The sequence below is a fragment of the Pteropus alecto genome, unplaced genomic scaffold, assembly GCF_000325575.1.
Source record: "Pteropus alecto unplaced genomic scaffold, ASM32557v1 scaffold17, whole genome shotgun sequence".
In the NCBI taxonomy this organism is placed as follows: Eukaryota; Metazoa; Chordata; class Mammalia; order Chiroptera; family Pteropodidae; genus Pteropus; species Pteropus alecto.
In genome coordinates, this window is record NW_006440645.1 from 4,076,561 (window position 1) to 4,090,838 (window position 14,278).

The 14,278-nt window shown below is 41.6% G+C and overlaps 1 protein-coding gene across 14 annotated transcripts in view; it reads left to right on the forward strand.

Moving 5' to 3' along the window:
- The window catches only part of KIAA1109 (KIAA1109 ortholog), a 146,105-nt gene that overhangs the window by 82,552 nt on the left and 49,275 nt on the right, over positions 1–14,278 (forward strand). For 13 of the 14 annotated variants that reach the window (XM_025050937.1, XM_025050938.1, XM_025050947.1 and 10 more), the window contains 6 exons: positions 2,541–3,247; positions 3,651–3,896; positions 4,382–4,475; positions 6,309–6,359; positions 8,530–8,736; positions 10,209–10,447. In XM_025050937.1, coding sequence (XP_024906705.1) covers positions 2,541–3,247; positions 3,651–3,896; positions 4,382–4,475; positions 6,309–6,359; positions 8,530–8,736; positions 10,209–10,447 — 1,544 coding nt within the window. The remainder of the gene's footprint in view (positions 1–2,540; positions 3,248–3,650; positions 3,897–4,381; positions 4,476–6,308; positions 6,360–8,529; positions 8,737–10,208; positions 10,448–14,278) is intronic. The other variant, XM_025050943.1, reaches the window with a different exon arrangement.

The following is a 14,278-nucleotide window of genomic DNA, read 5'->3' on the forward strand; positions in this document are numbered from 1 at the left end:
GGAAATGAAAAATGTAGTCAAACTAGTATTTAGTTCATCATATTTTCAAACATTAGTGACATCGGGAAAGCAAGTGTTCTACTTCTTTCTAAAACACTCGTCAAAGGGTAGTTTGAATAGGCCCTGCCTCCTCCTCGCGTGACTTACAGCACTCAGTGAGCATCTCCTCTGCGTGTGGCCGGATGCTACGTTCTGTTCCAAGTGTTGATCGTTTCCTAGCGTTTTGTCCTTTGCGTGAAGTGTCTTCATGAGTTCCTTTTCCGGCACAGTTTTTTGCCGGCATCGCTTCCTCTCGGGCATCTTCGTCCTTTTTGTCACGGCCAGTTTCCTCTGAACGCCAGTAAGCCCGCTTTCATCGCGTCCTCCGGCCACACGCCTGCTTCCCACAGCCACACACGCGTCAGCATCTCCGCGCCGGGCGGCTTCCGTAACTCCGTTTATGTTCGACTGAGTCATCGTGTTCACTTTTGTTGCTGCATTTTCATCTTTGCTCTCCAATTCCCTCTTTATTATCCACTTCTATAAAACGTCGCATTGGGCTTATCACAACTAAGTACGTTTTCCTGTCCGGTTGTGAATAGAATAACACGTGCATTGACCAGGGGCTGACGGAAGGGGTGTGATTGGTCGCTGCTCATGGTGCATGCTCATGGTGCACGTCTGTCATTTATGCAGTGCTTGTGGACTTGAAGAATGAGCATCAAGTTTGTGCTTTATGCAGTTTCTCACAGTCAATCGTAGTTGAAAATTCGAGCCATGTCATTGGGAGTCTGGTGTTATTTAACTAAACCATTGTAACAAATCCATTCACGTAGGAATCATCAAATCCAGACACCAAAATATAATACCTGCTGATGCTCCCTGATTAGAAGTAAAAGCTCTGAGTTAAACTTGTATTTCCACTCGCAATGGCTGACTTTCATATAAATATATAGAAATACAAAACGTGTGTATACATATATACATATCATGTATGTATTGTCATATGACTATACATATATTTTCTAATGTGTATATGTGTGTGTATATATATATATGATTATATGTATGTGTATAATCATATAGGTTATTCCACCTTAAACTTTTATTTATTTGGAGACCTTTGTCACAGTACACTTTTCCTGGTCATTAACTTCATTTTTTTCTGGGCTTTTTTTGTAGCTCATTGTTCCTTCTGCTAATTATTGTACATTACTACTGGGTTATAGTTTCTTGTTAAGCAGATGTAACTCTCCTAGACTGCAAAGCCAGCACGGTTATTAAATTTAGTTCTGGTACATAGATAGTCCTCACAAATATTAGTTTCCTTATGTCTTTGCTATCTCCAGTCAAGATAGCTGAGCATATTAGTGACTGAATATTTTTAGGTTTTAATTTTAACTTTGAGTCTGGAGTGCCTGTGTCAGCTCTATGCCTGTCGGCCTGCTTTTGTGTTAGATGACCGCTTCGTTATGTACCCAGACTTCACCCGCTTTTACTTGAGTCGCCTCTAAGACTTTTTTTGCCTTCCTTACATGTTTTCGGTTCTTGTTTTTATAGTTGTGGCCTATCTGTTCTAATTCTCAAAGTCCAGTTTTCTTTTCTCTGATCACAAGCTTAGCTTTGATTGTAGCCTATGAACTTGTACATTTTCATGAATTATACCTCAAAGTAGGTTTTTTCTTATTAAATAAGAAATGCTTGTATTCATTAAGGATTATTCTCTAATTATAAATTCTTTAAATCCAATTGAGACCATCTAAGAAGCTTCTGTTTTTTTCCCCCGATATAAAAAAAAAATCCTATGTTAAATTTAACCTATATGGCCACATATTCATATTGTGCATGGAAGAAAAGGGAAAAACATATCTTTTTACAATTTTGATGCTGAGATTCGTTGTTATTGGTAGTTGGCTTATGGAAATCTGAGATTTGGGGCTCTTTAATATTAAAATTGGCTATAATATTCCTGTACGAAAATTTTTAGATAAGCAGGAGAACGTCCCAAAATAATTTTTATACATATGGTTTTAAGTGTTTGTGTGCGTGTCTCATTTTTGTTTCAGTTACTTTCCTCACCACTTTCAACGTTGCAAAATAATGCTGTTAGAGTTTCATTTCAGACAGCAGATCAAATTATATAAAATGTTATGAAATTATATATATAAACCATACATTTAAGAAGGAGAGGATGGTTAAGGGAGGTATCCTAATTGACCTATAATTGACTTTAAATTCTGATACCAATTCTGTAACATCGATGGCAAGAAAAATTGTTTTATCATTTCGCTGAAACCATTAACATCAGTCCGATTTTGACTAGTCAGTTACAGAGTAAGATCGAGAAGGGAAACGTAAGGCCCAGTTTCCAGCTTATAAAAGACTTAGAAAAAGCTGGCTCAGTGAAAAAGCACATTCTCCTTGATCTCTTGCTTAAAATTATGTAAACGGCTTATGACGTACATTGCGTCGGAGATGATTTCGCTAATGAGAGAGGTAGAGGCCACATGGTTCCAGGGCGAGGGAGGTGGAACCGTGGCCTCTTCTTTTCGCATTTGCAGGCAAGGACACGTGAATCTCCCTCCGCTGGAGTTCAAGCCGGCGCTGATGCTGGAGACCTTCAGCATCAGCGCGGTGGTGATGGAGAGGTCGGTGTGCGCCCCGCAGGGCTCGGCTGGCGCGCTCCCCTTTCACGACCTCAGCAAGCGCTACTACAGCACCTTCCACTGCAACTTCACCATTTCCTGCCAGTCCATCAGCCAGCACGTCGACATGGCTTTGGTCCGCCTCATCCACCAGTTCAGCACGATGATAGACGACATCAAAGCCACGCAGACTGACATCAAACTGAGCAGGTACACCGCCGGATCCGCCTCCCCCACCCCCACCTTCAAGACCAGGAAACACCGGGATTTCCGCTCGTCCGACTTCAGCCGCAGCTCGAGAGGAAGTCTCAACGGTGGCAACCGAGTAAATAACGCGAAGAACAAACGGACCAGCAGTGAGAATAACAAAAAGGAATCTCGCAACAAAAACTCGTTAGGGAGATCGGAGCGGAGAACTTCGAAAGTGTCCAGAAAAGGCTCCAAGGATGTGGTGGACCACATGACCATCCACATGGACGACTCGGATTCCATCACCGTGTCGGAGCAGAGCGAGCCCTCGGCCGAGTGCTGGCAGAACATGTACAAACTGCTCAACTTCTATTCGCTTATCTCCGACCCGACAGGAATACTGGAGAAATCTTCCGAAACGTTTGGACCGGCCGGTAATGGATGTTTTCGTGGTTTTAAAATGTCTGTTTTGAATTGCAGTGATACTGGGCTGTCCCTCATGCCCTCTTCATGCTGTAAGTGCGTAATGGAAATGCGAAGAAGTCGGCAGTCACCCTGGGGGAGAGCGTGGTCGTGGCGATCAGGGGTCCTGCCACCCCCGGCCCGTCCTTTCTCCCCTTATGCACCTTGCCCTCGTGGGATCCGGATCTCGGACTCCCTTCTGCTTTCAGGGTGACCGAGGGAAAACTCTGGAACATTTAGAAACTCGTTTTGGTGGGGAGAGGAGGAGGAGGAGGTCTGGGATGCGCAGGGTTCTAGAAAGGCCTCAGGATGTGGGGACCGCCCCTTCCCCACGCTTTCGCGGCTAAACCCCCGCGTGTCTGCTTGCTCACGAAGGAGTTCGGAGCCCGACGGAGCCCACGTGCAGAGTGGTGTTTGAGAACGAGCAGGATGGCGGCAGTGTGACTAAGACACAGAGGAAGCGCAGCCTGGTGACCGCAGAGCCGCAGCACGTCACCCTGATCGTGTTCGGGATCGGCATGGTGAACCGGACGCACCTGGAGGCGGACATCGGCGGGCTGACCATGGAGTCGGAGCTCAAGAGGATCCACGGCAGCTTCACCCTCAAGGAGAAGATGAAAGGTACAGCCGCGTCCCAGCACTGGTGGCCGCTGTGACGCGGGCTGGTGTCGTGTCCCCCGACCCCAGCTGGGCAGTTTGCACCAGAAAACGAGCTTCCCGTGTGTCTGGGTCAGGAGGGCTAGTTTATGTGGTTTTGTTTGCCCATTCTTTTTGCTTTCAAATAATTTTCCAAGTTCTCTGCACTGAGTGTTACTTCTAAGACATAAAATGTCTGTAGGCTCTGTGAGGCATGGATGGCACATTAAGCTGTATATTTAGCATTATTCCAATTTTGATATATAATATGCGTGTATATAGGAATACATAGAAATAAAAACCTCCAAGAATTTTTTAAAAAAGTAGTTCCAAAATGTAGTTTAAATTTCATTGTAACTTTAAAATGATCTTTTGTTACTGAACATATGAATAAAATGCAATGTTAATGTGAAGTGCAATTATCTTATTTCCAGAATTCATATAATTGTTTTTTTTTTATCACATTTAAGATGTTCTACATCAAAAGATGACTGAGACATGTGCCACTGCTCATATTGGTGGCGTAAATATTGTGCTGCTTGAAGGGATTACACCAAATATACAGTAAGTGTGTTGCTCTTCATTCTCGAACTTGTTACAGTTTTATATGGAACTTAAAATTCATTGGATAAATCCCACACCTGCTGAATTTTGAAATTTATGTCTCTCATGTTGCCAGATACTGTGATTTTGTCATTAAGAATATCACTAAATGTTTTCAGAACAATGAATTTTTTTATTTCTAAAACTATTTACACCTCCCCTGCCCTCCTAAAAAACTGACTCCCAGTACATTTTAAGATTGTGTAACAGGAAGAATGATTATAGTGCAAATGTTGATTAAACGTATAAGACGCTAAAGCTCACACAATCCTTAGAGTTAAAATTACAGTCAAAGAGTATAGGCTCTCTGGCTCATAAGTTAAGTGATCATTTCCCATCTTCATGCTGTATTTCAGAGCTTCCTCTCTCCATTTTGCATTTAAACCATTTAACAGCGAAGCCCGTGTGACTCTCGTCATAGATAGGGAAGCTTTTTATAGTGAGGATGCCATACGTGTCGGTTTCCTTTGGATTCTTTGCTCTTTTCCTTGTAAGTTCTGTGCTTGATCTGTTCAGATTTGCTCTAAGGATTATCTATACGTGGCATGCAGATCACTGCTGCGTTATTGACACACCAAACCGCTGGCTGTGTTCATAAACTTGGCCTCGTATACCCTCATGCCTCACGTCCTCAGTGCAGCAGTTATGCTGTGACTGCAAATGCATTTAGGTCAGATTTCGAGAATTTGCTTTTATGTTACAACCAGTTAAGGTGGGCCTACTAGAGCATCTGACATGCCGAATACTGACTAAGCAGAAGATTGGGTTCAACATTATAAAAATTAAATATTAGTCGTAGATTGACTGGTTACAGGTCTCTGCATCACATTTTAAACATGGATCCTATGATGGCTGTCTTGGGGAACGTTTCCCGGAATGCACGTTTAAGTCTTCCCCAGGGCGGATGGACCTGTAAGTCTAGAACCAAAGAAAGCGTGTTCATTAAAGCTGCCTGAGTAGTCCATTGCATTTCTCCCGCAGTCTTTCCAAAGACCAGGACCGTCCAGGAGTCGGGAGAGACAGGCTCCTTCCGACCCTTCACTGTGGGAGAAGGGGGTTAGGTAGTAACTGCATTGTAGCAGGTGCCTGCTGTGGGCCAGGAGCCGCCCACGGATTATTCCTTTTCATCCTCACCTCGGTTTGTGGACCGGGGTACTTTTATCCCTTTACAGAACAGTAAATTGGGTTCAGAAAGATCAAAGTGTTTGCCCGAAATGCTTCAGGCAAACTTCCACCTCGCATGGCGCCTCTGCAGATAGCCTTGGCAGGCCCTGGCTTCCGTGATTCCGTGGGTGACTTTGAAGTACCTTAACTCATTCAAAAAGTAAAACAAGTTTCTGTGGATGTCCCATCATTTTACTAAGTCCTCTTGGACTTCTTATCTCTATTATAAATTAGCTCTTAAAAGAAGGGCATAAATAGTCTCTAAGCTTGCAAAATATACTTATAAAACACATTTTTAAAAGAGTATTATATACTTGATATTTCTTGCCTTTAAATCAAAACCCAAGCAAAGATCCCTTAACTTTCTTATTTGAAAAGTAAAAGTTATTATTCACTGCCAAATTTGGGTAGCGTTGGCTTTCTGGATTTATTCTTCGGCTTTTTGTTTCCAATTTCAGTTAAAGGAAATGGAACTAAAAAAAAAAAATTTGAAAAGGTTCTTCAATGGAAAATTTAAAAAGTGAGAAATAAAACTTTCCAGACAGTTGAATGTATTGTGACTAATTTATGCGTGGATGTTTATCTGCTTCCTTTTTGTTTTCCTGCTTCCTCTTGACTCTTCGTCTTTAGACTGGAGGATTTTCCTACGTCTCCTACAAGCACAGCCAAACAAGAGTTTCTGTATGTCGTATTCTTCTTTTTCATGGGCTTTGTGATTGATACCGTTTGAATAGTTTTAAAGATAAATGTTACAGTTATCTGCATGGCTGTGAATGTGTGTAGTTAGTTATTACTCTGTAGCTTTAATATAGACCCTTTTATAGATTAAAGCTTCCTGGTATTCAAGGAAAACACGCAGGTAAGGGCCACCTTTTTGGTAATTCATAGCTTGCTGTTGTAAAGTCGTGACACTGTAGTTGTGTGTTGTGTGCGCTTTTTTAGATATGTTATTGTTAAACTTTTTGTTATTGCAATTCCTTGTTCATGTTTGATGTGATATTGAAGCTAAAAAGTTTTACTTTGCAAGAGTTTTCACTAATTGCAAAAAATAATTATTAAAACACTAACATATGATTAATGTGAGAAATATGTCCACATCTCACCCTTATAATTCTGTTTTTAAGTTGGGGAGAGTTTACTGCTCTGTTGACAGTAAACTATATGTATGGCTTTTACTGTGTACACGAATGGCTTGATTTGACTCATGTATATCTGCTATTTTATGGTAATGAGCTATATCCTGAGTGCTGTATGTAAATGTGACATGAGTCATCACCATGTCAAATTAATGTTATTTAGCAATGGTTATTTCTTTGGACATTTTCTATAAAATTTGAATATGCTTAATAATTATATGAATCTGTACATTGTTCCATGCTGGTAAGATTATCATACGTGGTGAGATTTATTTCACTGCATATTGATAACAGGCCAGAGACAAAATATCAGTTTACTGCCCTTTGTGGTAATCCGTATCCTTCATCAGCCAATTAAAAGTACTCAAAAAGAACAGGTACACTATTATTAAAGTAGAGAAATGATTTTTTCCCCTAGAAATCACTCTTCCATATTAGTGTCATCTTAATAGGTGTTGAAGAGAATCTAATTCCACTGTGGTAGTCATAATAGACTGAAAAGACATTGTTTCTTTCCTTTTTATCACTGAGTTCTCTGACTGTATTACAAAAATAATTGATACTATATGACTTTACAGGGGATGCTTTTAAATAGCTTAAGATGACATTTGCATCTGCTCAACAATTCTTAGGTTACATATTATGGCCTGGGCAATATGTTAAGATTCAGGGAAGTAATAGTAAGCAAATGAGAAGTGGTCCCTGTCATGATATCACTTATGGCCACCCCCTCTTCCCCTTCAGGGTTTCCTTCTGAGAGAGTTAACATGTGAGGCACAGTTGCCAAATGTGAAAGAGAGTTCCAGTGATTTTCGCTGACTAAATAACATGTCGTCACAACTCTCTCTGGCCCCAGTGCAGAGTTTTTCAGGTGAAACCGAATTGAGGCAAGCGGCTTGGACCTGGATGCTCACGTGGGTGGGGTGGGGCAGGGTGGAGATACCGCAGAGACAGTGAGGCCCCAAAGCAAATTCTCCAGTCATTCACTCAGCCTGTTCCATGGACAAGGATGGCCCTTTAAGGCCCTGTCACCTGGACACAGGAAGTAAAAGATGGGAAAAGGTCCTTGCCTGATAAGGCACTGTGGTCGTCGTAACTGAGGCCCACAGTAAAGCTTACCAATTTTTACCAATGTAGTCATCACTCATTAGGAATTGGACTTCTATCATTTCTTTGTCATTCATTAAAAATAGAAAATCCAAGTTAAATTTCTTCTTTCCTGTTAATTTCTTTTAGCATATTTTTATATATTAGATGATTATTAGATTAATGTATTTGATTAGATTTTAAGAAGCATAGTATTTTTATCTTTTTAAAAATTTATCGAGATGACATTGGTTAATAAAATTATATAGGTTTTATATGTTAGGGATTTGTATAGATCCCTAAAATAAGTTGGAGGGGAAAAGAAGAATTCTGAGTGGAGAAAAAATAAAAATGGAATTTCGTGTGCTGTGTGTGAGCAATGTCCGTGTTCGTGCACATTTCTTCTGTAAGTTCTTCATTAAAATAGAATAATATTTGGTGTGCGCAGGCAAGCAGTGTAAAATGTGTTTTGGTATGCTAGAAAACATTTCTATGTGATATAAATGCATGAAAAATCTTAAGTCATTTAGTCCAATGAAAACTTAAAAACATACGTATGCTCTCAAGTACTTTTTCAAACTTTCTTTTTACTCGGCTGCATTCTCACCGGCGTCCCCCCCTCTCACTAGAACTGTGGTGAAATGCAGCATCGCCAAGTCCCAAGCCCTGTACAGCGCCCAGCGGGGGCTGAGGACTAACAACGCTGCCGTGTTCAAAGTCGGGGCCATCAGCATCAACATCCCCCAGCACCCGGCCACGCTGCACAGCATGATGGTCCGAAGCTCGCACCAGCTGTCCAAGCAGATCTCCGACCTCATCCGACAGCCTTCGTCACTGTGAGTCGCGCCACCCAGCCCTGTCCTCTGTGCCGTGCCTCAGGCCGTCTCTGCTGTGGTAGCCGTAGTGTGGAGGAAGACAGGGTTATGTCTAAGTATCGACCATCAGGGACAGTGGGACAGGTGGAAAGTAGCCAGACACAATCGTGGGTAGTACTGGACGTTATGGAAGCACTGTGACGCAAGTATGATGGTCAGGGCTCTGTGTCGCATCGGTGGAGCTTAGGGGACCCTAGAGGTCTGTGGGCATCATGAGAGGTTCTTACAAAAGTGACTGACAAGTCCTAGGACCGTGTCAGTTAATCCTTGTTTACTTTTAGCTCGTAGAAAGGTATGACTGCGTAGGTTTAAAAACTTTCAGTGGCCATTTATGTCCCACGCGTGGTTTTGTGCTGTCCCTCATACGCAGTGATCGTACGTGGTTCAAGGAAGGACGTGACCACGTCACATGTGTTTTAAAGGGCAGCAGGTTGGACCGTGGCCCATTGGCCTTTATTCCCTGTGTCTGTAGCCCTTGTTCCTGGGTCTGCGATCCTGAGCTTCATTGCTGGTCCCCAAAGCTATAACTAATGAGTAATAAAAATGTAATAAGTGAAAGGTAAAAAATTTATGTTTTCTTTTGCCTGTCCTATAAGGTAAAAAGTCATTAGTGTATCTTTTGATAGTGTCCTAAAGCAGTGTGGTTTTCCAGTTGTTCTATGCGGATCTCTAATTCTGATATAACACTCACTCAGGTCTGTAGTTGCCTAAGTATTTACAATTTAACTGTTTCTCCTGTCAGTGGAATATGGAATCCATGAGCCCTGTCTTAAAATACTCTAAGGCATTTTTTCTTATTATAACATATTGACAGTAAAGTGTAGTAGTTAAAAAATCAGACTCTGGAGTTGGACTGAGTTCAAATCCTGGTTTCACCACTTTCTAGCTGTGCCTCCGCATTTACAAAGTGGAGACCATGGCATCTCCTCACAGGGTGTTTGAGATAAATGATACATGATGTAAAACACAAAGCGCTAAGAACAGCCCCCGGCGCGTAGCGAGCGCTCAGACCATCGTTCCTGTGCGTGTCGGTGGCGGTAATAGTGGCAGAAGTGGTGTTCGTAGTGTGACAGGCATCAGTGCAGTGCATGGTGGCCGAATTGTGGAATTCGGATCAGACAAACCAGAGTTTAAACTCTAGCTTCACATTGATGATGTGGACGGCCTTGGCATTGTGATAGTCCAGCTGATATTGTTATTACTTCTTTTTGTTTACTTTTCTGGATCATTGTTTTTCAATGGCTGTTTTTAGGAAGTCTTAATATGATCTGATATTAGAAAGAAAACTTCTGTTTATAGTATACTGTGACTTTATTGAGGACTCTGGTGATTTCATACAGTCAAATGGTAGCTGTTTCAATTGTCTTAATTTTATACAGTAAAATGGTAGCGGCTCTAATCGTGTCTCCTTACATTACTTATTTGCTTTGTAGCCCGCAGCCTGCAAAAGAAGATATTGCAACCCCCCTCCCTTCTGAAAAAACTCCGACAAGTGTTAATCAAACGCCTGTTGAAACAAACGAGTTTCCTCAGCTACCGGAAGGCTTGGAAAAGAAGCCTCTCGTTCTTAAATTCAGCGCCATGCTCGATGGCATAGCGATTGGGGCAGCGCTTCTGCCGTCTCTGAAAGCGGAGTACAAGATGGGGAGGATGAGGAGTCACGGAATGACAGGTAACGGGGCTTGGGTTCAGCCTCGCACAATTTATCATCGGTTTGAGAAATTCGAAATACTTCGATGCAAAGGTAAATTTGATTTTATAGGTATTCTATGAAAATTTAAATAATCTTAATCGTAACACTTAAATTTCATTAATGGTGTTCCCCAGCCGAGCAGAACTGCCAGCGCACCTCCCTCAAGGGCCAGCCCGGACCCCGCTGGCGCTGGCGCTCTTTAGAGTCGTTCAACCGTCGAGGCCATTTCTCCAGTTTAAACTTAAGCTGGATAAATTTCTACCTCTTTCGGGTTCCTGTAGGCTGAATAACTTGGTTTATTTTCACATTAGGTGCATTTAGCTCAAATCAAAGGTAATTTGACTTCCTCAAAATAGCTACTTCCCTCAGGCCCTGCGATCCTTATATATTCTGTCCCAAACATTCTTCACTGTTGTTTTTTTATTCTGAAATGTATCGTATATACAAGTGTGAATTATATGTACACAGTTTAAAGAATAATACAGAGCTGTGAACTCCTCAACCCTTTAACTAACCCAGCAATTAGAACGTCGCCAGTACTTTGACGACTCCTTCAGGGATGTTATCATTGCCGGGGAGCAGCCACTGTCATTGGCTCTGTGTCGCCCCCCTTTGCTTCTCTTTATAGTCTTGCCCCGGAGGTGTCTACTCGTAGCTGACTCAGAGCTTACTGTTGCCTGTTTTGAACTTTGCTTATATGGAACGCCACTGACATCTTTTTAACTTGGAATATGTTTGCTTACATCTTGTTTGAGCTTCATCTCTGTTTCACGTGTCTGGTTCCCTCATTTTTCACTGAAGCACAGCACTCCATTAAGTGATGCTATCACTTCATTTATACGTTCTGCCGTGGACGGACCTTTGACCCATTCTCTCTTCAGCTGTGACAGTCGCTCGGATGTGCGTCTACTGGCGCACACATGCAGGGGCTTCTCACGGGCATCTGCCCGGAGGGGGCGCAGCGAGCCCGTAGGTAAATGCCTCGTTGGCCGCTCGAGGAGGTACGAGCTGCTCTCCAGGCTGCGCGTGCTGCCAGTGTCCCTCCCCCAGATTAGACGGGAGTCCCCTCTGCTCCACGTCCTGTCAACGCTTGGTGTTATCTGGCTTTTAAAGTTGTGCTTGTCTGGTAAATGCAGAATGGTAGCTCACTGTGGTTTTAATTTATATTTCTGTAATTACTAGTGAAGCTGAATTTTTTTAATATAATCAAGAGACCCTTATATTTTTTTATATGAATGCCCGTTGATGGTTTTTGTTTGTTCGTTTGCCCATTTTACCATTGAGTCATTTGTATTTTTTGGTTCTCAAGAATTCTTTATATATTTTATATATTAAACCTTTGATATATGTTTAGCATAGATTGTCACCCAGTCAGAGGCTTATAATTTCACTTTGAGTTGTCCTTTGATCAATAGATACTAATTTTAATGTGATCGAATTTACCATTGTTTTCCTATACCATGTGTATTTTCATATCTGAAAGAAATTCTTCTAGGGTCATGAAAATATTCTATTTCTGTTAAATGTTTTGAAGCTTTACCTTTTATTCTTAAGTTCTAAATCTAGATGGATTTGATTTCTTTCTTTAATTTTGTATGGAGTAGTATGCATAAGCAATTATCTCAGCATCATTTATTGACTAATCTGTTCTTTTTTCAATGATCTCTAATACACTCTGTCCACTCGTGAGAGCTGTTCCGTGTCCTCTGACGCTTCGGTGGCCTCTTGGACCAGGACCACGTGGCTACCTGACTTCCCCTTTTTCAGGAGTTGTGCTGGTTATTTTGGTTCTTTGCTCCTTCAGTCATATTTTAAAATCAGTTTGTCTAGTTCTCTGAAAAAGTCTGTTTGGATTTTTATAGGAATTTAATTGAATCTATAGGTGTACTTGGGAAGAATTGATAATATTGATGTTGAGAATCAATACAATATTTAACATTTCTATTCCCAGATATGTCTATTTCTCTGTCTCTTTAGGTCTTCATTGTTTTTCTATGAAGTTAAAAATGTCTCTACTTAAGATTTTTGTGCATCTTTTGCAAGAAATATTTATTTACTTAGGACGTAGGTACCTTACGTTGTGGTCGTGTAGTTATTACGAATGGTGTATTTTGAAAAATAGCATTTTCTAAACTTTGGTGGTATGTACAAGGGTGCTTGATTCTTTTATGTTAATCTTCTGCTCAGCAAACAAGTTAAACTGTTTTATTATTGGCGTTTCTTAAGTAGATATTTATGCCATATGCAAATACTTTTGTTTCATCTTTTCCAGTCTTTATGCCTTTTTCTTTTTTCGTCTTATTGTGTTTTTACTACAGTGTTCAGTAAAAGGGGCATTGCGGCCATCCTTTCATACTCCCATCTTTTAAAGGAAATCAATATTTTACCAATGAATATGATGTTTGCTGTAGGTTTACACTAGAACTCCCTTTATCAGGTTGAGAAAAATTACTTCTGGTGTACTGAGGCTTTCTATGAAGAATAATTGGTAATATTATCAGACACTTTCTTCAGCATCAATTGAAATTAAACTTTTTCTTTTTTCTGTTAACATGATAAATTACATTAATAATTTAAAAACACATATATACATGTCTGAATACATACATATGTGTGTCTTTATGTACACATGCATATGTATATATTCCTACCCCTAGCATTTTAGGTTTTCTTTGTGGAGAGGACTTTTTCTGGACATCTGCATCTCTTTGTTTCTAGAATCAGGAACACTCCGAAGTGAGTCCCCAGAGGCAGAGTCAGCAGTGTGAGGCTTTCAGAGAGGGGCTGACAGTGGCCAGGCTCATCTTGGTCCCTTATTCAGGGCACCCATGAAATATAGGAGTCAACAGAAGCAGCAAGTCAAGGCCAGAGAAACCGTTTAGAACTAGGAAGACATAAATATTTAGGAGCAAAGTAAATGTATTGTCAAATATCCAGACAGATGAGAACTCAAAATTCTTGAAATGAAGGAAAAGGGCAAAAACAGTAGCAGAATGGCTGCGCCAGTGACGGCGATGGCCGCGGCCGAGGCCCAGGCTAGCCTAGGTCCCCTGATCGCTGACGCAGGGCCACGATGCTGCGGCAGCTGCTGAGTCGCTGGCCCCCCCGGCAGCCTGCAGGTGGGAGTCGGGGGTCTGCCTGGTCGGGACCCCGCTGGCTGTCCACAGGCAACCAGTTGGGGAGAGAGCGCCTTTCTGTTAATGGCCAGCTCACTCCAAGTATAAACATTACTTCATGGTGAGCGAACATAGTGAATGTGACATAAAGGAGCGACCTTTAATGCGCATTTTGAAAAAGAATTATTTCTGGAACAATCGAGAACACTAGGAATATATAACAAATTATTTTATGTCTTATATCCCTGTATGTGTAGACAGAGAAAGCTATTGAATGACGTTTGGGGAGAATAACGCACAAGAAACATCAGCAGGTCGTGTGGGTGGGTAGAGGGGTGCGCGTGAACGTTATGCGGCATCTGTAATGGACAGTAACAGATCCTGATTTAGTAAGGCGTCTGCTACCCCACAGTGCCTTCTTCTTTTTAAATTTGCTTGTTTTAACTCTTCTGTAATAAGAGCAGTTTCTTCCTGTTCTACCCTCCGTGAACGAAGTGCTTCTCTAGCGCCTAACACAGGGTTGGGCACCTAGTAGGCTTAATAAATGATTCTTGCCGGCTGAGCAGTACTGACCGACTCTTCAGTCACCATCCATGTACTTGCAGATGGGAAATGCAAGCACAGTTAAAACATCCTTTTCATGTCTTTCAGTTTAGGTTTTGGGGTATGCATACATTTTTCTCAGACACCATTT